The sequence below is a fragment of the Amphimedon queenslandica genome, unplaced genomic scaffold (genome assembly GCF_000090795.2).
Source record: "Amphimedon queenslandica unplaced genomic scaffold, v1.1 AMPQUscaffold_13513, whole genome shotgun sequence".
NCBI classification, from domain to species: Eukaryota; Metazoa; Porifera; class Demospongiae; order Haplosclerida; family Niphatidae; genus Amphimedon; species Amphimedon queenslandica.
The window spans coordinates 251,342-278,841 of NW_003546251.1; the positions used below are offsets into that span (position 1 = coordinate 251,342).

Sequence of the window (27,500 nt, forward strand, 5' to 3'; positions counted from 1 at the left end):
TATATATATAATATACATGAAGAATTTTCTCTTAGTCATTTCTGGCAAAATTTAGCCAAAATCTCTGTACTATTATATTATAGTACAGGGACTTTGTTTGACTCAAATCATCATCACACCATTATGTTATTCACTGTAGTGTTTACATTGTGTATGCTGCTTTCCCATCCCCCAACATGCAAAGGTGAGTCAACACAGCATAAAGTGAATCAACACAGCATAAGGTGATGAGTACTGCATGCCCTGCTGTCTGAAGCATGCCTATCAATCTGTTGGTTGATCACTTAACACAGTTGCTGCGGCCATTATCACAACTCCTGTCATAACTGGCACAGATACAATACCACAAAAAGCTACTGAGGACAGGGAATAATAATAATACCTTCTTATCAATGTCACCGTAAGTGACTTGGAAGAATCTGCAAGAGACAGCGCTCATGAAGCTCACTCTTGAGGAAAAGGTCACCCTTCCTGCTCCTAATGGAACAACAAAGAGAAACTATGAAATAATAGTAATAATAATAATAATAATGATGATACTCATTAATGAATAGTTATGTGTTGTTATCTTGTAAAGGTCACATACTGCTAATCTACAACTAGATTACAGAAGGAGACAAAGACAGCTAGCCTCAATGCCTCCTCCTTCACAAGAGAAGCAATAAGAAATCACAAGACAAGGCAACCCTGTCAGGGCTTTACCACATGCCACAAAGGGAGGCCCTGGGAACTAGCACTATATTATACTGTACAGTGTTGAGACATGATGATGATGACTGAATATACACTAGTCCCTTTTAGTCAGTTCTTTTAAAGGAATACATTGTACCTTTGGGATACTTCAAGTCAGGATCACAGTCTATGCCAGCATAGCACACGTTCCCGTAGCGAGAGTTAAAGATGTCAGCCAGTTCAGCCGCTTTTAGTGGGCGTGGTACTCCTCCAATGAATATCGTCTTGCGTGGATCAATGGGTTGAGTGTGGTCCATGATGTAGTTACTATCAGAGAGCTTCCATGGGCGAATCTGAACCTACACACACAAAGGACACAATTAAAAACTACATGTATAATGTATAATGTGTATCGATCTTCACATTGCATGTACTGTATAGCCACAAAGCAACCAAAACAAATAAGACAAAAGAATCATAGACAGCTTTACATTAAAGAAAATTTGAAAGTATAATCATTATAAATGACAATGATATATGGCCAATGCTTTACTATACCAAATTGTAATGGCAATTGTAGGCATGATCCTTTACTATACCCAATTGTAAAAGCCATCCTATATTTACAAATATCACACTATTTGATTCCACATGCCTTCTTGTTGGTCTGTGTCACTGATGAGACAAACATGTAGAGCTTTCCATCGTCCAGATGACAGATCTTGATGAGCTGGTGGACCGAGGACTCCTCTTGAAATATGATAAAGGCATAACCTAAGACAACACACCCAAGAATGTTTTGATGAATAATAAAAACTTATAATTGCAGGCTAGCCAATTTAAAACCACCCATATGCAATAATGTGACCGCAAGAGTCTGACAAAGCACCTGATTTATGTAAGAGTAAATAAACTATACGTGTGTACTAGTAAAAGAGAGAGAGGGACGGATGGAGGGAAGATACCTTTAGGTGGAAAGTAAGCTTTTGATTGAGCTTTGTGAGGCCAGTCAACAGTTAGGGCACCAAACTGTATAAAGTGATCACGAATCTCATCTAGAGCAAAAATAGATGCATGTCAATACAAAATGCAAAAGACTTTGTGATCATTATTGCGATAATACGTAAAACAATGCGAAATACCCAATGCTTTCCAAATACAGTATAGACAATGTGGTGCAACACTTTGCATGCAATATCATGCAACAGGTGATCGTTATTAGCACGAGAAGTGGCTAAAGAGGCTTTACCTTCATCAATGTCAGGGGGAAGACCTCCCACAAAAACTTTACGAGAGTATACGTCGGTAGACGATGAGGAGGATGGCGTCCCAAAGCTTGGAGGTGGATGAGAAGAAGTTGCAGCAGCTATGGATGGGCTGGGAGTACGTGAAGCACTGCTGATGCTAAGAGTGGAGGGGCTGCCTAATTGTAAAATAATAGCGTTATAATGATCATGCCAAGGGCCTCCATACTTGTTTCTTTCGAGTATTCCAGAGACCAACTGTAGTCCAGTGCAGCCCCAAAGCAGCTGCTTTCAGTGTTGTTGCTCTGTCTAGTATAGGTCCAGTCAGCCTTCAGGGATGATGAAGGAGGCCCGTTATAGGTTGGCTAGATACAAAAAATACAGTAATAATGCTTTCCTTTTAAAATGTCTCTCTTTTCTTAACATACATACCTGCCAAAGTTTTAAGGAGTTCTCCAGTGCATAGCTAAGCGAATTGGAAAAGGCCATGTCACTGCTGCTACTGCTGTTGTTAACAGAACTAGACCAAAGACCAGAAGCAGTAGAGACGCTGCACTTTTCTTTTCCAACGACAGCTGCAAGTGGTCGAGTTTGAAAGCCAAGACTCGCTTCCATAGCTACGTATCTAGCTACACACCCTTCGGTTACTATGCTACCAGGCACGCTGTGAGCTATAGCTATGCTCAGAGATGGGGGAGATGAGTGTAGCAGTGAATGGAAGAACAATGTCCACCTTCAATGGCAAAGTCCCTCTACTTTCTCTTCTCTTTTTTCCAGCAGCTGGAATAAATTGAAGGAGCCGCTTTTTATGATGAATTCAAGAAGCGATTCAATAATAGTTATTAATATTAATTAATAATAATAATAATAATAATAATAATAATACAATAATCTACTATGAATAATATTAATAAGAATGAATGAGAAATGATTCCTCAGTGTAATAATGATATGGTTGCCTATAGTATTATAGTATAAACTGCATGAGAGAGATAGAGGGAGGGAGACTGGTGAGGAGCAAATACACAAAACAACACTCGATGTGACGAGTTTAAGTAGAAACAAATACAAAACTGGGCTCGTCAATAAAAACAAAGTAAGTTGCATAGAAACAAATGTGATGACTGTGCCTTTAAACGTCAGTAGACTCTCTTGATATATAGGGGTATATAGGGGTAATGCAGGTAGGGAAATAACTTAGGAAAACTTGTCACGGTCAAAAATATCCTTAAACATTGGTCGATGGTTTTGCCGACCAGAGAGTGAATGAAAAGTAGCCCAACAGTGTTCACAGTAATACTTGAGGCATGTAACGCTACCACAAAAGAAAGGGGCAGGTTGTCCATCACTCTGTATTCCATTGCATTCATCACATAACTGGTCTTCTAAAATGTATGGCTTGACTTCAACCTACAGCATAAGAAATAAAATTAATACATTGTAATGCAGTGCCAGTTACTGTAATAATAACTCTTAGTTAAAGAATTAAATCATTTCAAATTAAATTAAATTTAAAAAAAATTAATTACCACTCACTTTCTTTTCTAATGCACCAAAGACCAGTTGCATAAACCTTGATGAAACTGATGCAATGTAACTTGCATGAGTTGCAAAAACAACACAAGCTGCACCTGCACAAGAGTACAAAAAGATCTCACTAAAAAGCTAAGGCTATAATGAGGCAGAATTCAAAGGTCAGCTGACCCACAAAGCTGAGGTCAACAGCATTGGTCAGCAATTATGTAATACATAGCACCAATTTAATTGATCTAACCTTTGGGATACTTTAGTTCAGTATCACAGTCTATTGCAACAAATGAAACAGGTCCAAACTTTTCTGTCATGACTTCTGCCAGCTCTCTGGCTTTCAGTGGCCTTGGAACTCCTCCAACAAATACTGCCTTACGGTTGTCAACTTTCTTGTCTTCATTGGCAAAGTAGTAGCTATCAGTGATTTTCCATGGTCTAATCTGACACTATTTGAACAATCAAACCATTATTTTAGCATTATTAAATGCTTTGTGATACCTTTTTCCTTGTAATGCTGGTCCCAGTGACATAGTACTTAATATATGCAAAAAGCTTGTCATTCTCAGTCACACAACAAGCCAATAGCTTGTGTACAGAACCTTCATCCTTGAACAACAGGAAAGCATAACCTATATAATGACATGTATAAACTATTGATGTAACCCAAAATGGGCAATAATTCATTATCAGCCTCATTGGCATGTAAGGCTTTAATAAGTCTTGAAAGGGACTATCAACATGAACAACTCACCTTTTGGAGGAACTCTAGACTTTGAATGAATCTTGTGTGGCCAGTCTATTGTAACAGAGCCATACTTCTGAAAAGACATCCTGATCTCTTCTACGTGTAAATTAACTACTTTTCTTTAGCGCCTCTCTTGGCTTACCTTGATCAATATCTGGAGGGAGTCCACCAATGAATACTTTTCGAGAGTACGTCTCATCGGTAGGCAATGGTAGCAATTTCTTTACCAGACAGTTAGAATCCACGGGGGAAGCAATCGCAATTGATGCTGCTGTTCCTGAAGCTGGAGGTGATATATTGACACGTTTTTGAAGCACTACAATTATGAGGATTTTGTCAATAAATATTGCATTATGACACAATCTCATTCACTTACTTGATTTGCTGGTAGGCGAGGAAGGGAGGGTATCTTGGAGGCTTCCAAAGTTAAAAGTATCCTTTCGTAAGACCGGAGAAGTGGGCATTGTACAGTCTATAGAAACCTCGAGCCAGCCCCTTGAGCTTGCCTTGTCTTTCTTTGATATGGTTGCTGCTTCAGCTCCTATCTGCTGATGCATGTACGGGATTATAAAGTAAAATACCATTAGTAATTAGTAAAATGCAGACAGTCTCTCACCATTGTCTGATATTGAGTGATTGGGGTCTCAATTGGCTCAGGGGTGACATTAGGAAATATGTCATCAACTAATTGAAATTGATGATCAGCCATTTGCTCCTGCAGTGAACTATGATGAGGAGCTGTAGGAAGAGAAGAGACTCTCTCTCGATATTTCAGACCATGGCTAGGCGAACCATACTCACTGCCATGTTGATCACTGAATGACACTGAACGGTGTGTAGTAATGCTTGGTGGTGGCATTAGTTGATGATGAGACTGACTACTAGTTGGGATCATTGTCTTTTCGCAATCACTAAAAGTAGTGCTGGATGGCTGTAGTCCTAAGCGAGGCAATGGTCGGTAAGCCCAACAAGCTGGTTCAGTCAAAACGGACTTGCTATCTTCAAGACTGTAATTAAATGGTAGTCTGGGGCTGGGAGAAGGATTGCTCTCTCCTGACCAGGAATCTTTGAATAAACTGTTCATATCTTCAGAAGGACTGTCAGGGAACACAACGCTACGAGAGAGACCATTAAGATCTTTAGTTCCACTCATCAGAGCAACTTTTTCCTTTCTTCAAGCTCCGCTCCAATTTTAGAGAAGTGCGAAAACGCAAATGTACGAAAAAGTAGCCCCGCCCACTTGAATTCCCGCGCGATCGCAGCAATGCCACGCCTAGTTACCCGCCCACCATCACAGTCAGCATCAACCGAGGCATCAACAGCAAAACCAACAACATGGAAACTGATTCCTTGACTGTCAGTACCTCTTCACCTCTTTTAGTTCGTGCAAGGAGTGCCAACGAGTGAGTTTTATATAGAAACAGGGAAAGTAATGTAAAGGGAAGGAATAAACAAAATAAAATAAATCTTTTTTTGCATTATTATTATTATGTAATATGTTATTCAGGAAGCAGTGTTGGGTGTGTTTTGGGACACCAGAAGATGAAGGCAGTGAGGAAGAAGAGTGGACAAGCCCTTGTCGTTGCTGTGGAGGTACAAAATGGGTTCACCAGTCCTGCCTACAGCTCTGGATAGACGAGAAACAGAAGATGTCCTCCTCGATATCAGTCGTGTGCCCACAATGCCAGTTTGCTTATCGGATACAATACCCAACGTCCAACCCTATAATATTCATATATGACATGGTAGAGAGGACCATTACGTATTTCTCTCCCCTAGTCTTAGCTGGTGTCACAGCTACGACTCTCTACTGGGCATCCTTCACATACGGGATAATAGCCATTGCAATGGCGATGGGTCGAGAGCAAGCGCTTGAGTTTTTCAAGTCACCAGAGTCAACCGTAGCAGTGGTCTGTCTCCCCATCGTCCCTTGGATAATTGTGACTGTGAAGATAATCCGGCCAGAAGTCATCTTCCTCAAGTGTTTGTATAAGTACTTACTTCCTCTCCTGGCAAGACTATTGAAAGGTCTCTCTCTCGCTTCTCTCCCAACGAGGAGGCGTCATTTCCAACAAGCTGAGGTACAGCCGCTGTCTTACATATCGCGCTGTTTCGTGAGCATGGCTGCCTTGCCATTCATCTCTTCAGCCCTTGGACACTTATTGTTCAGATTCATGAATAATGGTGTGAAGAGAACGCTACTGGTAAGACACAATCACCATAATAATAATAACTTTTAAAAACATGTATCTTTTCATCATTACATGTACATGTACATACAAAATGCCAAATTGATTAAATGTGTATTTAAAACTGATACTGTAATAATTATACTGTTTTTCTTGCTATATAGGGCGGTACTCTTTACTTGAGCATGAGCTACACACTGAAAGTTATCCTTGAACATCACAAAGGACGTGTCATTTGATCAATGACTCATTAACATACTGACTATTCAGATTTAAACACACACACACACTACTCTTGCATTACTATACAAGATATTATTGTTATTATTATTTGTGGTTTTAAATCAGTATGTATTAAAGTAATCTTCACATAGCAATATCAATGTGTGTGTGTGAGAGAGAGGAAGTACTGTGGGCAAGACCATAATATATACAACATATTGACACCCAGTTTGGGCGTTATTATAAATCACACACAAAACAAACATGAGCTTATTATTAAAATTATTTTTAAAATCAACAAAATTAAATTAAGTTGCTGTTTATTTATATTATGCTTAATTTACGTCTCTCTTTCTTCATCATCTTCAGCCACAGGTGTTGGACTAACGGGAGGTGGATTTGAATCTAACAAAGGATCGTAATTAAGAACTCTCCTGAAACCTTGCCTCCGATACTGATGATGTTTCAATACAGCTTTGAGACTGACTTTAAGCGTATAGAATGTTATAGAACCCTAGAAATGATTTGAAAAAGAGACTACTGATTGTACCTTTTATTAAAAAATAATGCATGCAATAGTAATAGCAATAGTACGACCCTCTATTAAATATTTAATTATTGTACTACTGATATAATCTAATCTTACTCTTGTTTACATGAAGCAAGCAATGTAGAGCAAACATGATTCAATGTGCTTGCCAGCCCACAAATGAGAAAAACAGGTTAACCACATGGATGTATCTGGTAAAAATTATTGACCCACAACTGGTGGGTGCATTAACCACTTTTCATGAATTATTAATAAAGTGGTTTTCTGGTTGCTTTGAAGCATCAAAACAATAATACTGGGTGACTAATAGCAATAGATGCTATGTAGCAAGTTTGAGGTGATTCAAATCAAAATTGGTTTTTCTACAAATTTTTAAAGTTACTCAAAAATCGGGCCAAAGTTCCTGTACTATACAGTACAGGGTCATTGCCAAAAATGACTAGGAGAGAATTTACCATTTTTATACTATTTCCTGATACGTATACATGTTCTTATGCTGTGTAGCAAGTTTGAACTCATTCCAATCAAAATTGAATTTTATACAAATTTTTAAAGATACTCAAAAATTGGGCCAAAATCCCTGTACTATAGTACAGGGATTTTGGCCAAATTTCACCAAAAATGACTAGGAGAAAATTCTTGATTTTTATAATTATTTCTGATACATATACATTGTCTTATGCTGTGTATCAAGTTTGAGCTGATTCTGATCAAGTTTAGATTTTTTACGAATTTTTTAAGTTACTTAAAATCAGGTCCAAAGCCATGTACATGTACTGTATTGTAGTGCTTGTCGTCAGCTCATGAAACTCGTGCTGTTTAGCTCACTTAGCATGCTTTGTGGAAAACCCCGATTCTACTAGAATAGAATCGTTTGAAATAGCTCTCCACTATCGCACGAACGCTCAAAGGTAGTTCTGATTGTAAACAGAAAATGTCTAGAGGATATTCAGTTATGAATACCCAGTACAAACCGTTGGACATCTTTATATGAAGCGTGACAGTATGCACATCACATGTATATGCAATGAAGCATAAATTGTGTCTTCAATATAGCACACGTGTATATATATATATACACACACTTTTATATTAATCAAACTATGATAATATTTACCAATAGCGTCCGTTGAAAACTGTTTAGTTTTGTCTTTCCAAATATAACTTTCCCAAAAAGGTACCCAAGAAATGGTAGCATTAGTCCACCAGCTATACTCCTTGCCAAGTTATCGATTGTGATCGTTATGCTTCCCTTGTTGTTCTGATAGCGGAAAGGCTCTCTCTTTATTTCAGGCCAAAAGTAGTTTACGATCGATCCCAGTATAGGTGTCTTCGATATTACAGGTGCAATTCTCTTTCTCCAAATTGTTAGAGTTTTGTCTTCGACTTCTGAAGCTTCTAGTAGTACCAGAGCGACCGGTATCATGGGTATAGCTACCACCATTAGCATTGGGTGAGTGTTTGAGCTGCTAACAATACGAGCTAGGCCAGGACGACCGCCAACCATACCTATGACAAGTAGTCCATAGGAGAGAGCCGTGTAGTAAAGTGTAATAAGACCAATGGTAGTGATGCCAACTGGTGATACGACATTAGTTACAGATCTGTCTAGTCTTTCTACAGCAGGCAAGAAGTTTTCTGCCAGACGAAAGTGTCTTCTTCTTGGTCTAGTTCTTGGCTCTGTTTCATCCGCCATTTTGAACTTTTGCTTTGACCACGCCTATTGAATCCTCCCACATGTACAATCAATAATTTTAAAATTTAATATTTTTTGCAGCAAAAAAATGCAATAATAATAATAATAATCTATTATATATTTTACAAGTTCAAATTAGCTAAAAGGTTACAAGCGATAGAATTTCTTTGCATTTTCTCCAAATATTTTCTTTCTGTCTTCATTTGAGTAATCCTTCAATATCTCTAGTAGCTCCTTCATCATTTGATCAAACGTCCCATTGATACGATCCACTGGAAAATTACTAGCAAAAACACACCTAAAAATCATACAATAATAAAAAAAGCAAAGAAAATTTAAAATTGTACCTATCGACACCAAATATTTCAATGCAAGGTATAATCACAGAGGCCAATTCTGGAGTAGTCCATTTTGGATTGGTAGCAAAAAAACCAGATATCTTGCAGTAAGCATTAGGATATTGAGCCAAAGCTGTCAAACCTATACAAGGCAATGTTGTTGGAAAACTATTCCAATTAATCAGGCATACCTTCTCTCCAAACTGCCATTGTGGCTTCATCTCGCTCGTACGGTAGACCGCAGTGGTCAACCATAAACATGACGCCGGGAAACTTTTTCACAACATCTGCAGCTCTTCTCATTTGAACTGGAAGGACGTGAAGCTCAAACGAAAGCCTGTACTTTTCCAGGAGTCCGACCCCTGCAAGCCACTTGGGATCGGTGAGGAAGTTGTCGTGAGCCTGCTCGCTGAACTCTGGCTTCTGGGGATGATAGTTGAGCATGTGTCTGATGCCTCTCATTCGTTTAGACTCACACTGTCTTTTCAATATCTCCTCAAGGTTGTCAGCTGAGAGGTCAGCATGACCAACAATAGCTGCATAAAAGGGAATGTATTATAACAAAGGCTATTAAATGAATACTGTTTCTTGCCAACTTTGCAAGCTGCACAATGTGAAGCATGTATGCGGTCATTTTAAGCCTGCAATGTGGTATCTATTATTTTAGCTAGTATTAGTATTATCTGAATTTTCTTACCTTGAGGAAAGCCTTTAGGATTAGAGTCAGCTATTCCGTCAAGCCACCTACACAAGGTATTATAATTGACAATGTAAGCACCTAAAGGCCACTATACACCACCAGGCAGGCAATCTGTAGTTACTTGATGTTGTAAGCAATTGTAGCCCACCCAGAATAGAACAGCCTTCTATTCTAGGCAGTCTTCAGTGTTGCCTGAACATCAAAGCAACCACAGGCACATTGCTTGGCGAATAGCGGCTTTAATGGCTTTACTTTGTCTCTCCCACTGGATCTCCGGGCCAACAAGCTTCAACATGAACGGCTTGTGTTACATTGTATCCACTGACATCTGCTAGGTACTCCTTCAGTGTATAGGTGGCCACTTTCTCTACATAATGGGCGGATTTTGTTATAATTTGTTCAATGCAAGAAGAAGGTATGATCTACAAAGCACAAAATTACCGAATTTTCCTGCTGGATGCCCGCCATCTTTCACATTTTCTACCCAGGGATGAGTTTGAGTCGTCCAGAGGTGCATATGACCATCAACAATCTCTAATTCAGAAGCCATCTTGCGCTAAATTTGTGAGATTGTTGACAGATAAAGCTAAAAAAAAGTTGGGTGAGGCTGAACTCCACGGGTGTGGCTACTACAAAATTTTTGGTGATAAAATTCTTCGAATAAAAATTTATAAAACAATTTAAGATTCTGCTATTGCTATTTGACCAGGAACAATAGTTCTGCATGGACATAGTCTTCTAAAATTTTTCGAATATCCTTTAGAAAAAAAGATCAAACGAAATAAGTACAGTACAAGAGGGACTGAACTAACCAGGACATCCTAATAATCTTCTAATGTCAATAATGACGCAGTGTCCAGGCTCTATTGGCTTATCAGCTGATACAGCAATTGCAGGAGCATAGTCTGCATATCTAATGAAAAATAGAGTGTAACACACACTAATCTAAGATAGCAAAATAAGTACTTTTCTTCCAATGTGTGAGTCACATTGCAACCGAGATGATTAAAGACAGCTTCGTGAGTATTTATCAGTGAAAAGAATGATGATTCACATACCTAAACACAAACAATGCACCAGTGACTAATGAATAGCACCCATTTTGAAGGTTTCATTGTGCTATTTATAATCATATAAGAACATGTATATGTATCTGAAAATTTCTAAAAATGAACAATTCTCTCCTTTTCATTTTTGATAAAATACCCCTTACTATAGTACACCTTTGACCCAATTTTGAAGTAACTTTAAAAATTAATCTTCATCGGAGTTGGCTCAAACTTAATACAACAATCACTAAATTCCCTAACCATTTTATTCTCTAAGCAAGAATCTCTGCAATTCTGTCCCGGTTTACTGATAACTGTACGAAGGTGTTTCGAGTTTGGCCACGAAGGAACTGAAGGCGAGACTTCATATGGAAACACTTCAACTGAACAAAGGACCAGCTGGGACTCTGAAACACAAAATAAACAATCTTTTTCTCTCTCAATCCTTTTCAATATACATGATTACATGTATACACTTCTCTCTCTTTCTTTTATGATTTCTTACCTTTACTAGTATCTATTGTTTCTATCTTCACAAACTGGGCGAGTCTGTTTAGTCTCTTCCATTCGTAGACTATTCTACAGTCGTGGTATACATGAGACATTATCAAGGTCTCTTTTGAGTCCAAGAGAGACACACGATAAGGATTGGAACACACCTTGTTACTTAGGGCCCAGTCCCAACCAAACTGCAGAGGAAAAGAAGGATTGAATGAAACTTAGCATTTACATGTACAATAGCATACAGTAGTGACATTATGAATGTTTGTAGTACCAAGAGTAAATAATACCTTTAGGTATTATTTACTCTTGGTAGTACTAATAGTTTGTTCTATCAAACAGTAAGCACATGTACATGTATCTACATCACACTCACTGCTATCATGATTTTGACTCTCCCTATTATCATTTCACTGCTAAGTTCTACCTTCCACCAATGAGCAGTGCCAGTGGATTTTTTTGACCTACAAAGGCAAGCACAATACATGACACATGTACACATAGGTATTATTATTAGCCTCTTGGTAATGTGGCCATTAACTTACATAAAGCAAGTGTTATCAGTCAAAATACCATCTACAGCATCACTGGCTGGCGACTGACTCTCACTGGATGAAGCTACAAGTGGACAATAAAAAAAGAACATTATAAATTGCATTATAATAGTGATACAGTTGTGAATAAACTTATTAGCTCAGCAAAATATTAAACTCTCCTCTCACAGTTTTAAACTTATTCAATATTAGCAGTACCTTTCTGGAGGAGCGATAGACTCTTGCTCTCACAAAAGTTTTGATGGTAGACATAAGTACCAATCCTGTCCATCATTCCCTATAGAGACAGTACACCATTACTGGGTGGACGTGCTAATGATGTTCATTACTTGCTGTGAGAACTCGTACGGAAGATAAGAGCTAAAGTTAGCATTCAGCGCCTTTTTGACGGCAGCTCTGACCTCATCATCATTCTCAATGTTCACTGTATATACCTGGGTGGGGGGGAGAGGGAGGGAGGGAGAGAGAGTGAGGAGAGAGAGGGGGGAGGGAGAGGGAGGGATTACATTACTACATTACTGTATATAAAGTGTTAAACCTACGTAAGGTTCTCCAACAAAGTTCTCAAGATAAGGTACTTGACTGGTATAAAGTCTATCAGTGGGTTTACCATGAAAGTAACCCTAAAATTCATATTCAACATAATTTGTACATCATTAATATCTACTACTCACATTGTTATGCTTATTGATAGGAGGAGATATCTTAGGCTGAATGAAGGCACACCCATTAGCTATTGCTTCCAATGGCCCAGGACCTAATTATGTACAAATATCACAAGAGAAGCTATTTCAAAACTAACCTTCATATGGAGCACCCATTCCAACAAACAGTCTCGACTCTTGTAATAACCTAGCAAACGGCAACATAATGATTAATGATTCATAAACTTGATGACAATAATATGATAATTATAATAATAACTCAAGCATACTTAATCATGTCTTTCTGTTTCATAAAGCCGTGAAGTTTAACGGATGGAAAACCAGGAGGCATAGACTATATATACAGGTGGAGATAATGTCACTGGTCATCAGGGTTTCCCAATTTTTTACTTACTGATACAGAAGCATGAACTTCGCTTTGATCAGCTATGAGGGAGATGTACTTTGCATGACCATTAAAATATGATGCTAATAAAACCAAAGAAGACAAAAATAACCAAAAGATACAAAAATACAAGAATAAGAGAGAGAGGAGGAGGAGGAGAGAGACATAGGTGGTGGAGAAAGAGAACTATCACTTATCCAAACCTGATTTCCCATACAAGACTGATTGGAATTTTCTCTTAGAGCGAGGCGGAGTTTCCTTGGGCAGCTGCATAGCAAAGCCAAGGAAAGAATTGTCAGGAGTATGAGGGTAAAGGGTCCACATTTGCTGCAAACTCTAAATATTAATAACACAAATAGACACACAATACATACATGTACATCATCTTTAGTATAGCAAGAGTGCCATACCTCAAAGTTCCAGGCACTGAACCAATCACCATCATGATCAGCACGAAACTTATCAGTTCTAAAGCCAACTATATATGATGAAAATGAGAAAAGAAAAATGCTTTTAAAAAGAACCACGCAATAATAAAAAAAAAACAAAAAGATCACCATGAACATACAAAAAACCATTTCTAAGATATTCCTGGATGTTCTGTATATGCTACACCATGTGTACACAAGTGTTGATTAAACTAACTCACAAATTGGTTCCGTTCCAAATGAATCCAAAACTCTAATCCTACACTTGTACCTCCCCAACAGCCCATTGTCCCTAATGCCCAGCATACCCATATAATCAGTGAAAAGGAGATCATACAATATCTCTAGAGACATAAAAAAAACTATAACACACTCTCTCTCTGTCTTAGTGTTCTCTCACTGTGTGGCTCGTTTTTCTTTAATACGCCTACAGTTGCTGCTATGTGCAGCTCATGTCCAAGAAGATGAAGTGACTATAAAAGAGAGTAAAGGAACAGAAAATATACCATTAGACAGAGCTAGCAATAATGAATTGGTCTCAATATGAGATTAGCTTTACTAATACAGTATAACCTCTATATAATGGACACTTTTTGGTACAAGAAAGTGTCTGTTATACAGAGGTGTCCTTTATGTGGAGGTTATTTTATACAGTAAGGAATGTAATTGGTACACTAGGTGCTGTCCGTTAAATGGAGGTGTACGCTATAAAAAGTCCTATACTTACAGCAATGAGGTCACTCCATTGGGTTAGTTCTCCTAGGTATCCTCCTTTAAAAGCGCCAGCTGCAAAATCATAGCCAGAGTACTCTGAAAGGAGACCAGGGAAGAGGAGGATCCTCTTGGGACGCGAGAAAAGCTCCGGGGACTTTGAAAAGAGCTTGAGTCTTGCTTCATCCCACGAAGGATCCAACCTGAAATAAAATGTGATATAATAATCACTATAAAATAAAAATGTAACAACTTATCCTATTTTAGTACTATTAATAAAGTACTAGTAAATACAATTAAGTTATTGCTTTAAGTTTTTTGCTCCGCCCAACAATATATGATAGTGCATTGTGTGGACCCACAATTGTCCACTCTACTAGAACATAAACAGTCAATCATAGCATGCATTTATTAGTGAACACAATCATTAGCCCACTCTATCACACTAGTGTAGTAAACAAGATACAAGATAGCTAATGACAAAATGCTGCCTTACATGTTAATTCTCATCGATATCCACTTCAGCTTGATCCCTTGATCTTTAAACATGGCGGAATCAGTCAACTCTTGTAGTTTGGTAGTAGGAATGGTCACGTTTATTACTTCTTCAGTACCAACAGTCCTATGCAATGAAGGGGTTGTAGACTCATCCATAATGTACTGTTGCCTCTTGCGTAATAAAGAGAGGGAATCAGAATAATAGAATACTGCCATAAACAGGATGATGAGTAGGATCAAGGTGATCACTATGAGAGAGAAATGATAGAATTAAAGAGCTGTTTTATGAAAGGAATAGTATTTACAAGTGAGCTGCATTGCAGACCTCTTCATTTTGCCGGACAGCCTGTCACATCTCCGTACACTCCCGGATTTTACTACTCACTTAACCACGCCTATTTTATATAAGACCACGCCTATTTGGTTAATCATTAATAACATGAGATTAATTATCTGCGTGGGTTGAAGCAAATTTTATAATACACAAAAGAAAGAGGAACTCAGTATTCAGAGTCACTACTAGATGTAATGGATGAAGCAGATGAAGACATGTTCCTATTGACACTGTACTTAGGAGAGGCATTAGAGTCAGGGTTCTCCAGCAACCTTCTCTGCTCCATTGTCTCTCGTGGGAAGCGAACTATGGAACTAGGATTAGAGTTTTTGAATTTGTAACAAGAGCAGCAGCAGCAGAGGGATAATAGCTTCTGACGTATCCGTGGAGTCAGCAAACAAAATATGACACCATTCACCAGTCCTTCACTTGAATCACCAATAAACTAACAGTATAACAGAGAAACAGATCAAAATTAATAGTCACTCATAAATATGTACACAATAAGTATTAGAAATATTCATTTCTGATTACATTGATACATTTTTGTGGTACAACCCACAAGTTTTTATTATAAACTCCACAATAAAAGCAAAATAAAACCAGAACCATTTAATTAAGGCTATAGGATCTGGATAATGCTGTGTATTTTCTGATTAAAATCAAATAATAGACATTATTAGTATTATTATTATTAACTTACCATCCAGTACAGCACTATATGTTGAAGTGTATGGCTCATATTCTCAGAGGCTTTAGTATACACAAACAAAAAAGATACAACAATACTTCCAGCATGAAGGAGGAGAAAGAAAAATGGTATAGCTAGGAACTTTGCGTCAGAGTGCTGACTAAAAGTGTCCGAATTGTACTTTTTCATCTCTTTCATCTAGAGAGGGAGAGAGGAGGGGAAGAGAAAGAAAGAAAGAAAAGGTCAAGTTAATATAAGACAGACAGACAGACAAAGTTAGCATTAAAAGAGCTAATGTGTTGCCAATCACTTTCAACATTCAATTGAAGTACTATTATTTTCATTACAAAATGACAAGTACCAGTGTTTTGTACACATTACTTGTATCGAATCACGATGAGATTATATTGTTTGCTTACTAAACACTTGTACACAATTATAACAACAACAAAGACTCACTCTGTCCTTCAAGTGACAATGTAGAGTTGTGTAGAGGACCAATATGAGAACGAACGTCGACATTACCCATATATCATTGCCAAAGAAAACGGCAAAGTGATTCACATTCCCTTCTTTATTCTCTGCCCTCAGTGAGCACCAACCAGCTCCACCAATCTTTGTCTTCCCTAGTTTCCTTGTCAGAACGAACCAAATTGAAAGACCAAGAGGCATACCCCAGCAGACTAAATAGCCAAATCTAACGATCCAAAGTGAAAGCTTTCGACTGCTATCGAGAACAAGAGTGTACACGTAGAGAGCTAGGAGGAGAGTCCAAAGAATCGAGGAGACTGTGAAAAACTGTGCAAAGAAGGCCTGGGTCTTACAAAGGCTTACGTAAGTGGGGCACGAGAAGAGAACAGATGAGGATTGATTTCTACACTTATCAATGAGATCATCATAGTTAACAATGGCACCTATTAGGTTTGTAGAGCCGACGCCAAAGTCAGCCACGGAGAGATGGAATAGGACCTCTCTTGCTTTTGTCCTGATGTTTTTAAAGCAGAGATACGAGAGCATGATAAGGAGAGCCCCAAATATGGAGAGACTGCTCATGCAACAGGCAAATATACGAACTATGAGAGCATTATCATCGGAACTGTGGCCATTACTCGTTATGTTACTCCATCGGGTATCATAGAGGGTCCTGTGCAGAAGAGTAGTCGAAAGGAATAGCAGCATATTATTCCCTTTCTTGAAATCTACTGCTTCCCTCTTTGGGCCTCTTCCGAATTCCGCCGCAAGCAAAATGTTCCCGCCTACCGGAGAAGATAATGCGTGAAATAAGTCAACATGTTTTTATATAAAAAAATAAAATAACAATTCAAAATTGATCATTAAAAACTAAGTCTATCCCCAATAAGAAATGCTATCATCCTCCTACATCATTGAATTCCCACAGAACGGTTTGACCCTGTCTGATTTAAGATATTCGGCTATCTTTGGTCTAGAGGCAATCCTATCCCTGAATGCTTTAAGGAGCGGGATATCAGCAGCTGCATACTCTGCAGGAAACTGTGAGTCACTGACTCTCAGTCCATTGAAAACAGCAATGTCAGCATAAGACAACTGAAAAGAGAAGTACTAAATGAAAGTATGTACATTGTATAAATGCATCTATATAAAACTAAGTAATAATCCATTAAGGCTTGCGTAGTCTTATGAAGGTAAAGAGAGACATGATTAATCTTTCAATGTACCCACAATCAATCACTGCCCCACACCCACCATACATAATGTTAATGAATAGAAATACCTTATCACCAACAAAGAAACCTTTGCCATCATTGTTGTACTTGAGACAGTTCTCCAAATAGAGCAAGTGTCTGATTTAAGCACAATAATAATGATGATGATGATGATAATTTTTCGCTATCACTTACTTTAGAAATCGTTTCTCCAAGAACCTCTTAATAAAATCAGCTGCCATTTCTTTCTGAGAATCGTAAGTACCTGATCTCTCGTAAGGATGAAAGGCGTTGTGACCCTCTTCAATGAAATCAGAAACACCAAGAGTGATCTAAACAATAAAACAATATGATTAGTATCAGTAGTATCTGGCTGATAGAATGAATCCTTCACATGGTATTACTATAGACACTATTTTTTTAAAAGATTAGTGCAATTAGCCAATCCTTGCCAAACCAACCATGCATCGACCAGTATGAAAACTTTTTATGAGTTTTCTCAAGAGAAAGCTACAGATTTGGCTCTAACTTTATTTCAAGTTCTGCAACAGGCTTAGGTCTGCATTAAAAAAGATTAATATTCATGCATTTTGAGCTTGCTTGCTTACTTGCATTGCTCTTGCATCTTCTTCAAGACTATCCGGAGCCATGCTATACTTCTTTCCCAAGTACTGGAGTATTGCTGGCATTTGACACATTCTAAATTGATCCTTGATTATTACTGGGACAGCATATATAGGGATTCCTCCTCCTTCCTGGTTTTTCCCCTGGATATACTCAAGAACAGCCTGCACTCCTTGGGTCTCACCAACATCTTCATAAGTTACTCCTGCCTCTTCAAACATTAGGCGGACAAACTCTCCTCTTCCAGCCATACCAGGCCAATAAACCAGCTCCCATTCTGCAGCCATTTTGCTGTGATTAAAAAAGGCGTGGTTTGGTTGTTTAATACCACGCCCATAAATCTAAATATGTCTTCCACTTCATTCAGAGATGAAGTGACTACACTGGAGCACCCGACGCTCAAAGTGAGTTTATTCAGCTCTTAATATACTCTAAAACTACTACCCTTTCTTTTCTTTCCCTCTCTTTCTCTCTAGGTCCCGTATGAACTGCTCAATAAGAAGTTTCGTACTGTCCAGAAAGTGATTGATAGAGATATTATCAGTGTCAGTGGCTCAGTGAGTGACCTCACCTCCTCTCTCAGCGCTAGCAGTGGTACTCCTACTACTCAAGTCTTGTTTGCTATTGATAATTTGACACAAAAACTACAGTCATTCAAGAAAAAGGTTAGCCAAGCCACTCCCATTTTAACACTTCGAATTAGTGGGTGATAATTTCACTTAAAACTTGATAATTTCTTTTTCTTTTTTACTAGTTTTATTTTCTTTTAAATATGCATATATTTCCCTTTTCACTAGTGTGACGAGTGCATTGAAGAAGAAAAAGAAAGCTCTGATTTGTGTAAGGTCAGATTGGATCATCTCAAATCCTATGCTTCAGGTGACCAGCCTGAAGGACTACAGACAGCTTGGAAGAAGACAAGATGCAACAGGACGCTAGTAGACCATTTCTTAAGAGAGGGACACTACACCTCTGCTATGCTCCTAGCACAGTCCTGTGATATTGAGGTAGGGGATAAATTTATGATGGATGACCCAGTCAATTTTTGTATCCGTTATACTTTGCATGTTTTCTCTTTTAGCACCTTGTCGACGTGAGGGTTTTCCAGGTTTGTCAGCACGTGGAGGAGGGACTCCGTTCCCATAACACTGCCCCGTGCCTTGCCTGGTGTCACGAGAACCGCTCGAAATTAAGACGTCTAAAGAGTACTCTAGAATATCGCGTGAGACTCCAAGACTTCACTGAACTCGTTAGACAAGAGAAGAGGCTAGAGGCTGTCAAGTAAGAAGAGAGTAATTATGGTCGGAGAAAAAGATGATTAATTTTTCTCCAAAGGTATGCCCGTAAGCATCTATCTACTGGAGGAGATGAAATGATGTCAGACCTAAAATCAGTTATGGGGCTACTTGCCTTCTCTCCTCAGACTCCATGCAAGAAGTACAAGGTAACCCAATCAGAAGTACACGTATAAGAGATGGGTATAATAATAATAGTAACTTAGAAACATTAAATTGTATTCTTTTTTGTAGCGTTTGTTCTCATTGCAGCGTTGGGATGATCTCATAGCTCAGTTTAGATTAGAGAACCTCTCACTGTATCAGTTACACTCTCACTCTATCTTATGCACTGCACTTGAGGCTGGACTCTCTGCACTAAAGACTCCGTATCCTTCCTTAAACACTGTCATAGTGTCCTATACTGTCATTACACACTGTAGAGAAAATAGAATGAGTGGAGCTTTGAATCAAAGCAATTTAAGAGAGAGTGCAAGGCTATTAAAATGAGCTAAAGCAGCCACTTTGCTGATAAGTGCATGATGATGTAGATACTTATATTTAATGGAGCTTTGTCATAGCATATAAGTTATAATGATTATATATTCCTTAATATAATCACCCTACAGTCAGTGTTATAAGCAAGGCGAGCATAACATACAGTGCCCGGTTTGTTCAGAGTTGTTCAATGACCTGGCATCAGTCCTGCCATACTCTCACAGCTCACAATCATACCTCATATGCAACATATCAGGTGAACCAATGAATGAACACAATCCACCAATGATGCTACCCAATGGATATGTGTATGGGGAACAGGTAATATGAACTCTGTATGTATACATCTTAACATTTTTACTTCTTCCTTTTTATCTCTTTCTTTTTCTCCTCTTTCTACTTTTGTTTTGTCTTTTCCTCTTCTTAGGCGTTATTAAGAATGTCAGAGTCCAATGGTGGCATGATAAAGTGTCCAAGAACCAGCGAGAGCTTTCAGTACAGCAGCATTAAGAAAGTGTTTGTCATGTGACCTGTCCAGCGTGGATTTAAAGACACGTTCATTAATAATCAGAACTATAATAATACTACGTATGCATGCACACAATACTTCAACCAAGAAAATGAACTTCAGTTAATTTCTTGTATAAAAAATAATAATTATTATTATCATTATTATTATGATAGAAAATTATTGTCAAGACACAGACCATAGATACTACAGCAGTAGTATCCTATTATTCCACACAATCACATATATATTTATTGTATAATATATACCCCATAGAGGTTAAAGTACATCAAAAGAAATATTTTCCGCTGTGTTTGTCCTTCAGCATTGAAACCATGGAATCATCAAGCCTCATAAATAGAGACCGTGGCTATAAGAAATATACATGATGATGATGTGAATTTAGCAATAATTACTTCTCCAATAACATGGCCAGGTTTAATGAAAGGAGCAAAGAAGTCAGGGATAGCAATATTGTTTGATGGCACCTAATTATAATTATGGAAAGAAATTGAGTATAGGAAGTTTGTTAAAAAAGCAACTTTAAAAATTTATAAAAAATTCAATTTTGATTGGAATCAGCTCAAACTTTCTATGCAACATAAAAATATGTATATGCTTTAGAAAAATTATAAAAATTAAGGATTCTCTTCTTTTCAATTTTTGCGAAATTTGGCCTGAGACCATGTACTACATACAGTACAGGGACTTTGGCCCGATTTTTGAGCAACTTTAAAAATTCGTAAAAAATCCAATTTTGATCGGAATCAGCTCAAACTTTCTATGCAACTTAAGAACATGTATATGTATCAGGAAAAGTCATAAAAATGAAGAATTCTCTCCTAGTCATTTTTGGCAAAATTTGGCTCGAGACCATGTATTATAGTACAGGGACTTTGGCCCGATTTTTGAGCAACTTTAAAAATTCGTAAAAAATCTAATTTTGATTGGAATCAGCTCAAACTTTCTATGCAACTTAAGAACATGTATATGTATCAGGAAAAGTCATAAAAATGAAGAATTCTCTCCTAGTCATTTTTGGCAAAATTTGGCTCGAGACCATGTATTATAGTACAGGGACTTTGGCCCGATTTTTGAGCAACTTTAAAAATTCGTAAAAAATCTAATTTTGATTGGAATCAGCTCAAACTTTCTATGCAACTTAAGAACATGTATATGTATCAGGAAAAGTCATAAAAATGAAGAATTCTCTCCTAGTCATTTTTGGCAAAATTTGGCTCGAGACCATGTACTATAGTACAGAGACTTTGGCCCGATTTTTGAGCAACTTTATAAATCCAATTTTGATCGGAATTAGCTCAAAGTCAACATAAGAACATGCATATGCTTGTACAAACTTTCATGTAAGTGTGTGTGTGTGTGTGTGTGTGTGTGTGTGTGTGTGTGTGTGTGTGTGTGTGTGTGTGTGTGTGTGTGTGTGTGTGTGTGTGTGTGTGTGTGTGTGTGTGTGTGTGTGTGTGTGTGTGTGTGTGTGTGTGTGTGTGTGTGTGTGTGAGTTATTACTTTTAGTTGGTTTAGTATGTCTTTGCTGATGGCTGGAGTAAAAGGATGTATAAGAACTGATATAAGATAGACTATATTAACACTGATGTTCATCACAGTACCAGCTCTACTTCTATAACAATATGACATTAACAATAAACCATGAGAGAGAGAGAGAGAGGGAGAGAAGCATAATGTATATACCTATCATTCATCATTAGTCTCCATGGTTGTTCTTTATTAATGTAGTCGCTGCCAATTTTTGACACACCCACCACATGCTTCAGTCCATTTCTAAATTCTGATCTCTCCATGGATGCAGTGTAGCTCTTCAAACGGCCATTGAGATCTGCAAATAACTGGATATCATACTCAACTACTCCTTCAGTTCGATGAAGCTCGGGTACTATCGATTTATAATTATCCTCAATAAAAACAAGAGTTCTAGATAAAAGAAATAATGACAATTCATTTCCATGCAGTTATATCCACTTCTAAATTACAGAAATTCGCATGAAAAATGCATTAAAATAGTAATAAATAATGATGATAATAATATAATTGTACCACATTAATTTAACTTTACTAATAATAAAAATGACTAAATGTACGCTATTTACCTGTTCACAAAGTTCCCAATGTTATTAATTAGTTGAGTATTGACTGTGAGAGCAAAGTCTGACCAGTTGAAGCTAGAGTACTCAGTCTCGGGACGAATACTAATAAGATAGAACCGGTAAAGGTCTGCTGGTACTCCGGTAGTCATGATGTCAGCTCCAAATACTCCAAAACCTTTTTTGAGTGAAAAAGTGCCTTCTTCATAACCCACTGGCTCTAAAATTGAAAAGAATAGATAAGAACATTTTCTTCCTGGACAATTAAAGCTGATACAATACAATGTATAAGTATTGAGATCTCCTTTTACATGAGTACCATACTTCTACATTAAGAAGGTCTATCATTCAGTTTCATCTAGTCTCCTTTAGCTACTTTTCTCACTATCCCTCCCTCCCCTCACTCCATTACCAGTTGTTGATAGAATTGTTGGTAGTGTATAATCTGTTCCAGACCCGATGAGAGTCGCTGGTAACAATATTGAGTGCTGGACTATCTTCTCTTTACTTATAAACTGATGCAGCTGGACCTAGAGTACAGACACGCCAAAACAAATGATACTGTTGCTCTCCATCAAAATGACAAAATGTGAATATGACTGAGTATAGTCGATTGTAAAGTACATCAAAAAGGGTCGCTTAACATTTAAAACTCTGACTTAATTGTGACATAATAATAATACTAATATGATATCTTAATTCCCATTCAATCTACAAAGGTACTTCAGTGAATAAAAGCTACAATGTAGCTGTAGTTTGTACATGCATACAGTATACACATTTAACTCACTTCTTTAGGATTTTTCCACCATTTCTCCCACTGGTCAGTATAACCTGCTGTCACTGACATGTACCTACAAAAATCATACAATATATTTGTATGGATTGACACATCATGTTCATGCAGCTCTTACCCAAAAGGTTCATCAAGAACTGAGTAAAAAACTTTATTGTTAAATCCATCATAAGGTACTGGTACGCCCCATGATAGATCCCTAGTGATTGGAGTATCCTTAAGACCCTCCTGTATATAAGACTGAGCTAGCAGCTGGGCTCTGCTGGACCAGTCTTCTTGATAACAAAGGGAAGGAAGACAAGTAGGATTGAGAAAGAGAGAGAGAGGGGGGAGAGAAAGGGGAAGGAGAGAAGTTATATCATTGGGACGAAATTTAAAATTCTTACGATTGCCTGAAGCTTTCTTGAACCACTCATGAAGAGGTTCTTGCAACTATTGATCATGTAATTATTATAATAATATTAAAAGTGGTGGATGAGTGCTAGATGATACTAAAAGTTTATAATTAAAATATGCACTTTGGATAAGTTCAGTAGAAGATGGGAGGATGTCTCCCTACTAGGAGGATCAGAACAATGCTTGCACCTTGGGAACTGAGAGAGAGAGAGAGTGAGAGAGAGGGGGGGGGGAGAAATAAAAAGACAAAAATTGAGAACTGTTACAAAATCAAATGAAGAGACCTTCAATTCAACTGCAGCTGTAAGGAATAGACCACACCCCTCACACTGATCACCGTGTGCTTTCTATATAATACAATAAGAGGACACACCCCTCTATCCCTCTCACCGCATACGAACACTTGGAACATGTTCCTCTCACAATAGCGTCTGCTAAAACCCTTAATGACTCCATATTAGACATATTCACATTGTGACTAGGCGCTTACTTGTTACAGGCGTGACAGTGCAGCTGCTCCATTGAATGCTCTTCATAGACTAGTCCGCTCTTAACAAGATCATGGAATATGCCTTGAGTCATTCTGTATTGTGAGGAGAAATAAAGCAGGAGTTTCAATTAAAATAAGAATTGAGTAACAGCTTGGTAAAGGCATATAAATTAAAGCAAAAGTAAACCAAAAATTAATGTATATTAATTGTACCCTTATTGATAAAATAACTGAATGTTCAGTATTATGATGACAGCTTCTCTCTTCTCTACTCTTCTACCTTGTGTGCCTTTCTGTATTTGTACGACCAAAGACATCAAAGTCAATGTGAAACCATTTGTAAAGCTTGCGATGAATCTCAAGACTTTTATCGCAGAATTCTTGCAGAGTAGCCTCTTTTTTGAAGGCCTTTAGCTCAACTTCAGGCCCAAACTCGCTAATACCAGAAACATAAAGTGTATTATATCCTCTCTGCTTGTAATATCTAAGAGGAAGAGAGAGAGAGAGGAAGAAATAATCTAATTTTAATTTATAGCTGTTTTCAACAAAATACCCTGTGCTATAGCCTTCTGGTCTAGGGTACAATTTTTAAACAACTTTAAAAATTTATAAAAAATTCAAACTTGATCGGAATCAGTTCAAAATTAATATACAACATAAGAACATGTATATGTATCAGAAAAAATTATTAAAACCAAGACTTTTCATCTTTTTATTTTTGACAAAATTTTGGAGCAACTTAAAAAATTTGAAACTTGATCGAAATCAACTCAAAATTGACATGCAACATAAGAGCACGTATATGTATCAGAAAATACATTTCCTACCTAAACTACATGCTCAATTGATGCTCAATAACTGTCCGTACATATACAGCTAATAAAGGTTTCTATTTTCTTTTTGTATTGTGTTTTCCTTACCTGGCACACACATCAGCACTGAGTACTGTACCGACAATTGTACCGAAATGAGGAGTGACACTAATAGATGAAAACTCACTGGTAACGATAACGTTTCTGCGATCAGTGCTGGGTAGTCTAAAGAGAGAAGGAGAGAGAATGTAGAACAACATAATAAACATATCTATATCTCTTACAGTGGATTTAATGGTTTAGGTAAGGATAAGTCAGGAACACTGCCGCTCTTCCAAGCAGTAATGGATAACTCTCTCTCCTTCTCGACCTGGTTTATCATAAAGACCAGTTTAAAGGAAGCTCAAACTTCATGAGATGTTTTACTTACGTTACATGTCACCTCGACCGAGTCTGTAGCCATATTGATTGCTAATTTGTATTTCTCCCTGCCTCCTTCATTGAAAATACAAAAGAAAGACAGCAATAGAATCAGCTGTACCGGTTTGAAATACAAGTTCAGTTGGCAGCTATGAATATACTTAATGCTCCTTAAAATAACTTTATTATCGTTGAATTTTCTTATTATTAATAATAATTTTAAACATTATCATACAAAATACAGATTTGACAGGATTGGATAAAAATGACAAAAATCATTGAGAGAGAGAGATTGTGTATAAAATGATGACGACGGATAATTCATAAAATTAATCGTTTAGTAATGATCGTTTTAAATTATGTGTGTGTGTGTGTAGTTGTGCCTGCTAGAAAGAAAATTAGACTGAGAATGATCATAAGAAAAATTAAATTACTGATGCTTCTGTGTAATCAACTAGTAATTAATAATAATAATAATAATAATAATAATAATAATGATAATAATAATAATAATAATAATTAGTAATAATAATAATAATTAATAATAATAATAATAATAATTAATAATAATAATAATAATAATTAATAATAATAATACATGATTATGTATATTTTTGTCATCTCTCAGACAAAAGTCTCACTGTGCTGCTGATCCTCTACTACTAATACGTGAGTCGTTGGAGAGAGCGGCACTCTCTTCCCCGAGGCGTTGCTATGACAACTAGACGAAGCCATAGATTCCGTATCTGAAAACTGTCTATCAGACCCAACAGTACTACCAGGGCCTAGTCGACCAGAAGACTGTGAGTTTCCTCCGTTGTGACGTTGAAAGGAACCACTCAACTCAGTCTGGTAAAGAGGGCGGGCGGAGTAAGATTTTGCTAGTGGGGCGTGGCCCCGAGTGAGACTGGAACCACGGCTATTAGGTAGACTGGTACGACCGCCAACCAGCGTCCGTCCGTCCGTCCTATCGAGTGTGTCCTGACTACCAAGAGCAGTGGGGAAGTACTGTGGCGGGTTAGTGGTCGAATTATTGACCCACTCTCTCAAGTTATTGTGCACAAATGCTCTCCTATCAGCAGAGAACTCGTGCGTGATTGAATCAACACTTGATCCTGATCCGATACTGATCCCAGACATGGCGTCGGCTGAACGTTGATGTATATGCTTCGGAGGAGATGAGTAAGTATAAGAGTCACCATAGAGGCTAGCGTTAGGCGGATCTGATTTAGGAGGAGGAGGATAGTGAGGGACAGGGAGCGAGTTCATCATGGAGACTGGAGGGGAGACGGAGCGAGGAGGAACAGATTGGGTGAGTCCCAACCGTCTCTCAGGGATGGAGGTTCCACTTTTCACACGAGAGAATTTAGGGGACGCTCTAGGGGCAATCCACTTTCCTTTCTTGGGGTCTTTTGGTGAGGAGGCCGCTTGAGGGGACATGTCTTCAATAATGGACTGGTCTTGTAACGTATCAGCACTGAGACGAGCTATCATAGAGAATAATTCTAATAGAGAGAGAGAGAGAGAGAGAGAGAGAGAGAGAGAGGAGAGAGAGAGAGAGAGAGAGAGAGAGAGAGGGAGAGAGAGTGAGGGAGAGAGAGAGAGAGAGGAAGAGAGAGAGAGAGGGAGAGAGAGTGAGAGGGAGAGAGGAATGTAAGAGAAGGAAATCATAATTAAAGTAACATAATTAATTACTAAACACTCCCATGTCAACAGGACACAGGCAATTAGTACTAGTAGAGGAAAATACGCTAAATGATGTACAGTGAAACTAGCTAATGCATGTAACAGTGAAACTAGTAGGGGCTCTTAATTCCAATTAAATAAACTTATCAGAAACCATTTTATATCAAATAAAATATTAAACATTACATCATACACACACACATCATTCAATAAATCCGCATAAATGCACGTACATTTGCACCTATGTACATGTACATGTACACATAAATATTGTTGTACAACGCATTAATATTCTTAATGATATACTTACCATCAACTCCCTCAGAAAGTTTTGCTGATGAACTTGACGCAGTACTGGGTAGACCATCATTAAAAGCAGTCTTTTTGGGAGGAGTAGAGGCTGTGTTACTGGGGAAAGCTAAGAAAGACAGAGAGAGAGGGAGAGAGAGAGAATTTAAAGTATTGTCTGAGTCAGCACGCCCTAACAGATAA

General features: G+C 37.8%; 10 protein-coding genes across 13 annotated transcripts in view; 2 read left to right on the top strand and 8 right to left on the bottom strand.

The window, feature by feature from the left end:
• LOC100632356 (cytoplasmic polyadenylation element-binding protein 2-like) overlaps positions 1-2,754 on the bottom strand; it is a 4,218-nt gene extending 1,464 nt beyond the window's left edge. The window contains exons 1-7 of the mRNA XM_003383263.2: positions 2,349-2,754; positions 2,146-2,281; positions 1,922-2,095; positions 1,638-1,727; positions 1,328-1,446; positions 830-1,031; positions 383-477 (exon numbers count right to left, since the gene is read on the bottom strand). Of these exons, the coding sequence (XP_003383311.1) occupies positions 383-477; positions 830-1,031; positions 1,328-1,446; positions 1,638-1,727; positions 1,922-2,095; positions 2,146-2,281; positions 2,349-2,531 (999 nt within the window). The 5' untranslated portion in view covers positions 2,532-2,754. The remainder of the gene's footprint in view (positions 1-382; positions 478-829; positions 1,032-1,327; positions 1,447-1,637; positions 1,728-1,921; positions 2,096-2,145; positions 2,282-2,348) is intronic.
• A 55-nt stretch (positions 2,755-2,809) lies between these two features.
• LOC100632480 (cytoplasmic polyadenylation element-binding protein 1-like) lies at positions 2,810-5,404 on the bottom strand. Of its 2 annotated transcripts, none has more exons than XM_020003358.1 (8): positions 4,808-5,404; positions 4,568-4,739; positions 4,334-4,507; positions 4,198-4,287; positions 3,945-4,075; positions 3,691-3,892; positions 3,453-3,547; positions 2,810-3,326 (listed from the first exon to the last, which is right to left on the bottom strand). In XM_020003358.1, exons 1-8 carry the CDS (start codon positions 5,342-5,344, stop codon positions 3,114-3,116), a joined length of 1,614 nt encoding a protein of 537 aa, XP_019858917.1. In that variant the 5' UTR covers positions 5,345-5,404; the 3' UTR covers positions 2,810-3,113. The 2 variants fall into 2 exon arrangements, with proteins under 2 accessions (XP_019858917.1, XP_019858923.1); XM_020003364.1 differs by having other exon boundaries at positions 4,568-4,736; positions 4,808-5,403.
• Positions 5,405-5,464: 60 nt separating this feature from the next.
• On the top strand, positions 5,465-6,743 carry LOC100638199 (E3 ubiquitin-protein ligase MARCH5-like). The gene is made up of 3 exons (XM_003383225.3): positions 5,465-5,594; positions 5,699-6,395; positions 6,545-6,743. Exons 1-3 carry the CDS (start codon positions 5,527-5,529, stop codon positions 6,617-6,619), a joined length of 840 nt encoding a protein of 279 aa, XP_003383273.1. The 5' UTR covers positions 5,465-5,526; the 3' UTR covers positions 6,620-6,743.
• Positions 6,712-8,871, bottom strand: LOC100638327 (E3 ubiquitin-protein ligase MARCH5-like). Its single transcript, XM_003383226.2, has 2 exons — positions 8,270-8,871; positions 6,712-7,116 (listed from the first exon to the last, which is right to left on the bottom strand). Exons 1-2 carry the CDS (start codon positions 8,846-8,848, stop codon positions 6,943-6,945), a joined length of 753 nt encoding a protein of 250 aa, XP_003383274.1. The 5' UTR covers positions 8,849-8,871; the 3' UTR covers positions 6,712-6,942.
• Positions 8,872-8,904: 33 nt separating this feature from the next.
• Positions 8,905-10,453, bottom strand: LOC105315801 (uncharacterized protein y4mH-like). The gene is made up of 6 exons (XM_011410554.2): positions 10,328-10,453; positions 10,139-10,253; positions 9,884-9,930; positions 9,378-9,722; positions 9,196-9,328; positions 8,905-9,146 (listed from the first exon to the last, which is right to left on the bottom strand). Exons 1-6 carry the CDS (start codon positions 10,434-10,436, stop codon positions 8,996-8,998), a joined length of 900 nt encoding a protein of 299 aa, XP_011408856.1. The 5' UTR covers positions 10,437-10,453; the 3' UTR covers positions 8,905-8,995.
• Positions 10,454-10,490: 37 nt separating this feature from the next.
• On the bottom strand, positions 10,491-15,043 carry LOC100632608 (alpha-1,6-mannosylglycoprotein 6-beta-N-acetylglucosaminyltransferase B-like). The gene is made up of 21 exons (XM_020003329.1): positions 14,983-15,043; positions 14,676-14,925; positions 14,196-14,382; positions 13,869-13,941; positions 13,690-13,812; positions 13,451-13,518; positions 13,244-13,376; positions 13,050-13,123; positions 12,925-12,989; positions 12,793-12,842; positions 12,665-12,747; positions 12,533-12,613; positions 12,320-12,424; positions 12,189-12,267; positions 11,982-12,054; positions 11,813-11,900; positions 11,441-11,624; positions 11,197-11,342; positions 10,853-10,944; positions 10,699-10,799; positions 10,491-10,643 (listed from the first exon to the last, which is right to left on the bottom strand). Exons 1-21 carry the CDS (start codon positions 15,008-15,010, stop codon positions 10,567-10,569), a joined length of 2,160 nt encoding a protein of 719 aa, XP_019858888.1. The 5' UTR covers positions 15,011-15,043; the 3' UTR covers positions 10,491-10,566.
• A 79-nt stretch (positions 15,044-15,122) lies between these two features.
• Positions 15,123-18,320, bottom strand: LOC100638453 (glutathione S-transferase-like). Of its 2 annotated transcripts, none has more exons than XM_020003390.1 (6): positions 17,996-18,320; positions 17,583-17,719; positions 17,456-17,525; positions 16,162-17,268; positions 15,715-15,900; positions 15,123-15,456 (listed from the first exon to the last, which is right to left on the bottom strand). In XM_020003390.1, exons 1-4 carry the CDS (start codon positions 18,296-18,298, stop codon positions 17,080-17,082), a joined length of 699 nt encoding a protein of 232 aa, XP_019858949.1. In that variant the 5' UTR covers positions 18,299-18,320; the 3' UTR covers positions 15,123-15,456; positions 15,715-15,900; positions 16,162-17,079. The 2 variants fall into 2 exon arrangements, with proteins under 2 accessions (XP_019858949.1, XP_003383275.2); XM_003383227.3 differs by having other exon boundaries at positions 17,583-17,946; positions 17,996-18,310.
• Positions 18,321-18,332: 12 nt separating this feature from the next.
• Positions 18,333-20,487, top strand: LOC100632734 (macrophage erythroblast attacher-like). The gene is made up of 8 exons (XM_003383266.3): positions 18,333-18,415; positions 18,488-18,676; positions 18,809-19,018; positions 19,093-19,292; positions 19,347-19,455; positions 19,541-19,674; positions 19,915-20,104; positions 20,211-20,487. Exons 1-8 carry the CDS (start codon positions 18,359-18,361, stop codon positions 20,310-20,312), a joined length of 1,191 nt encoding a protein of 396 aa, XP_003383314.1. The 5' UTR covers positions 18,333-18,358; the 3' UTR covers positions 20,313-20,487.
• LOC100632862 (methionine--tRNA ligase, cytoplasmic-like) lies at positions 20,405-25,444 on the bottom strand. 2 transcript variants are annotated; one of them, XM_020003341.1, is made up of 17 exons: positions 25,333-25,444; positions 25,187-25,272; positions 25,011-25,127; positions 24,371-24,574; positions 24,091-24,183; positions 23,991-24,042; positions 23,885-23,947; positions 23,723-23,797; positions 23,591-23,636; positions 23,323-23,476; positions 23,199-23,262; positions 22,821-22,938; positions 22,415-22,628; positions 21,999-22,238; positions 21,816-21,927; positions 20,708-20,779; positions 20,405-20,661 (listed from the first exon to the last, which is right to left on the bottom strand). In XM_020003341.1, the coding sequence occupies exons 1-17, from the start codon at positions 25,363-25,365 to the stop codon at positions 20,581-20,583; spliced, it is 1,824 nt and encodes a 607-aa protein (XP_019858900.1). In that variant the 5' UTR covers positions 25,366-25,444; the 3' UTR covers positions 20,405-20,580. The 2 variants fall into 2 exon arrangements, with proteins under 2 accessions (XP_019858900.1, XP_019858895.1); XM_020003336.1 differs by having other exon boundaries at positions 23,323-23,479.
• Positions 25,445-25,851: 407 nt separating this feature from the next.
• Positions 25,852-27,500, bottom strand: part of LOC109587159 (uncharacterized) — a 2,417-nt gene continuing 768 nt past the window's right edge. Inside the window, exons 3-4 of the mRNA XM_020003397.1 lie at positions 27,319-27,426; positions 25,852-26,827 (exon numbers count right to left, since the gene is read on the bottom strand). Of these exons, the coding sequence (XP_019858956.1) occupies positions 25,947-26,827; positions 27,319-27,426 (989 nt within the window). The 3' untranslated portion in view covers positions 25,852-25,946. The remainder of the gene's footprint in view (positions 26,828-27,318; positions 27,427-27,500) is intronic.

Excerpts from the sequence above, each read along its gene's own strand:
- LOC100632480 (XM_020003358.1), bottom strand. The coding sequence starts at position 5,344 with ATGAGTGGAACTAAAGATCTTAATGGTCTCTCTCGTAGCGTTGTGTTC. Across the intron at positions 3,893-3,944 it reads CCAGCATTACAAGGAAAAAG|TGTCAGATTAGACCATGGAA; the intron begins GTATCACAAAGC and ends TTGTTCAAATAG. Across the intron at positions 3,548-3,690 it reads TGAACTAAAGTATCCCAAAG|GTGCAGCTTGTGTTGTTTTT; the intron begins GTTAGATCAATT and ends ACTCTTGTGCAG.
- LOC100638199 (XM_003383225.3), top strand. The coding sequence starts at position 5,527 with ATGGAAACTGATTCCTTGACTGTCAGTACCTCTTCACCTCTTTTAGTT. Across the intron at positions 5,595-5,698 it reads CGTGCAAGGAGTGCCAACGA|GAAGCAGTGTTGGGTGTGTT; the intron begins GTGAGTTTTATA and ends TATGTTATTCAG. Across the intron at positions 6,396-6,544 it reads GTGTGAAGAGAACGCTACTG|GGCGGTACTCTTTACTTGAG; the intron begins GTAAGACACAAT and ends CTTGCTATATAG.
- LOC100638327 (XM_003383226.2), bottom strand. The coding sequence starts at position 8,848 with ATGGCGGATGAAACAGAGCCAAGAACTAGACCAAGAAGAAGACACTTT. Across the intron at positions 7,117-8,269 it reads GTTTTCAACGGACGCTATTG|GGTTCTATAACATTCTATAC; the intron begins GTAAATATTATC and ends AATCATTTCTAG.
- LOC105315801 (XM_011410554.2), bottom strand. The coding sequence starts at position 10,436 with ATGGCTTCTGAATTAGAGATTGTTGATGGTCATATGCACCTCTGGACG. Across the intron at positions 9,931-10,138 it reads GATCCAGTGGGAGAGACAAA|GTGGCTTGACGGAATAGCTG; the intron begins GTAAAGCCATTA and ends TACCTTGTGTAG. Across the intron at positions 9,723-9,883 it reads TCCTAAAGGCTTTCCTCAAG|CTATTGTTGGTCATGCTGAC; the intron begins GTAAGAAAATTC and ends CCTTTTATGCAG.
- LOC100632608 (XM_020003329.1), bottom strand. The coding sequence starts at position 15,010 with ATGAAGAGGTCTGCAATGCAGCTCACTT. Across the intron at positions 12,990-13,049 it reads AAGTTCATGCTTCTGTATCA|TCTATGCCTCCTGGTTTTCC; the intron begins GTAAGTAAAAAA and ends CTGTATATATAG. Across the intron at positions 12,268-12,319 it reads CGTACGAGTTCTCACAGCAA|GGAATGATGGACAGGATTGG; the intron begins GTAATGAACATC and ends CTGTCTCTATAG.
- LOC100638453 (XM_003383227.3), bottom strand. The coding sequence starts at position 16,881 with ATGCTGCTATTCCTTTCGACTACTCTTCTGCACAGGACCCTCTATGAT. Across the intron at positions 15,901-16,161 it reads ATTGTCACTTGAAGGACAGA|ATGAAAGAGATGAAAAAGTA; the intron begins GTGAGTCTTTGT and ends CTCCCTCTCTAG. Across the intron at positions 15,457-15,714 it reads ATATAGTGCTGTACTGGATG|TTTATTGGTGATTCAAGTGA; the intron begins GTAAGTTAATAA and ends TTATACTGTTAG.
- LOC100632734 (XM_003383266.3), top strand. The coding sequence starts at position 18,359 with ATGTCTTCCACTTCATTCAGAGATGAAGTGACTACACTGGAGCACCCG. Across the intron at positions 19,456-19,540 it reads CTCCATGCAAGAAGTACAAG|CGTTTGTTCTCATTGCAGCG; the intron begins GTAACCCAATCA and ends TCTTTTTTGTAG. Across the intron at positions 19,675-19,914 it reads CTCTCTGCACTAAAGACTCC|TCAGTGTTATAAGCAAGGCG; the intron begins GTATCCTTCCTT and ends ATCACCCTACAG.
- LOC100632862 (XM_020003336.1), bottom strand. The coding sequence starts at position 25,365 with ATGGCTACAGACTCGGTCGAGGTGACATGTAAC. Across the intron at positions 24,575-25,010 it reads AGTGCTGATGTGTGTGCCAG|ATATTACAAGCAGAGAGGAT; the intron begins GTAAGGAAAACA and ends TCTTCCTCTTAG. Across the intron at positions 20,780-21,815 it reads ACATACTAAACCAACTAAAA|GTGCCATCAAACAATATTGC; the intron begins GTAATAACTCAC and ends AATTATAATTAG.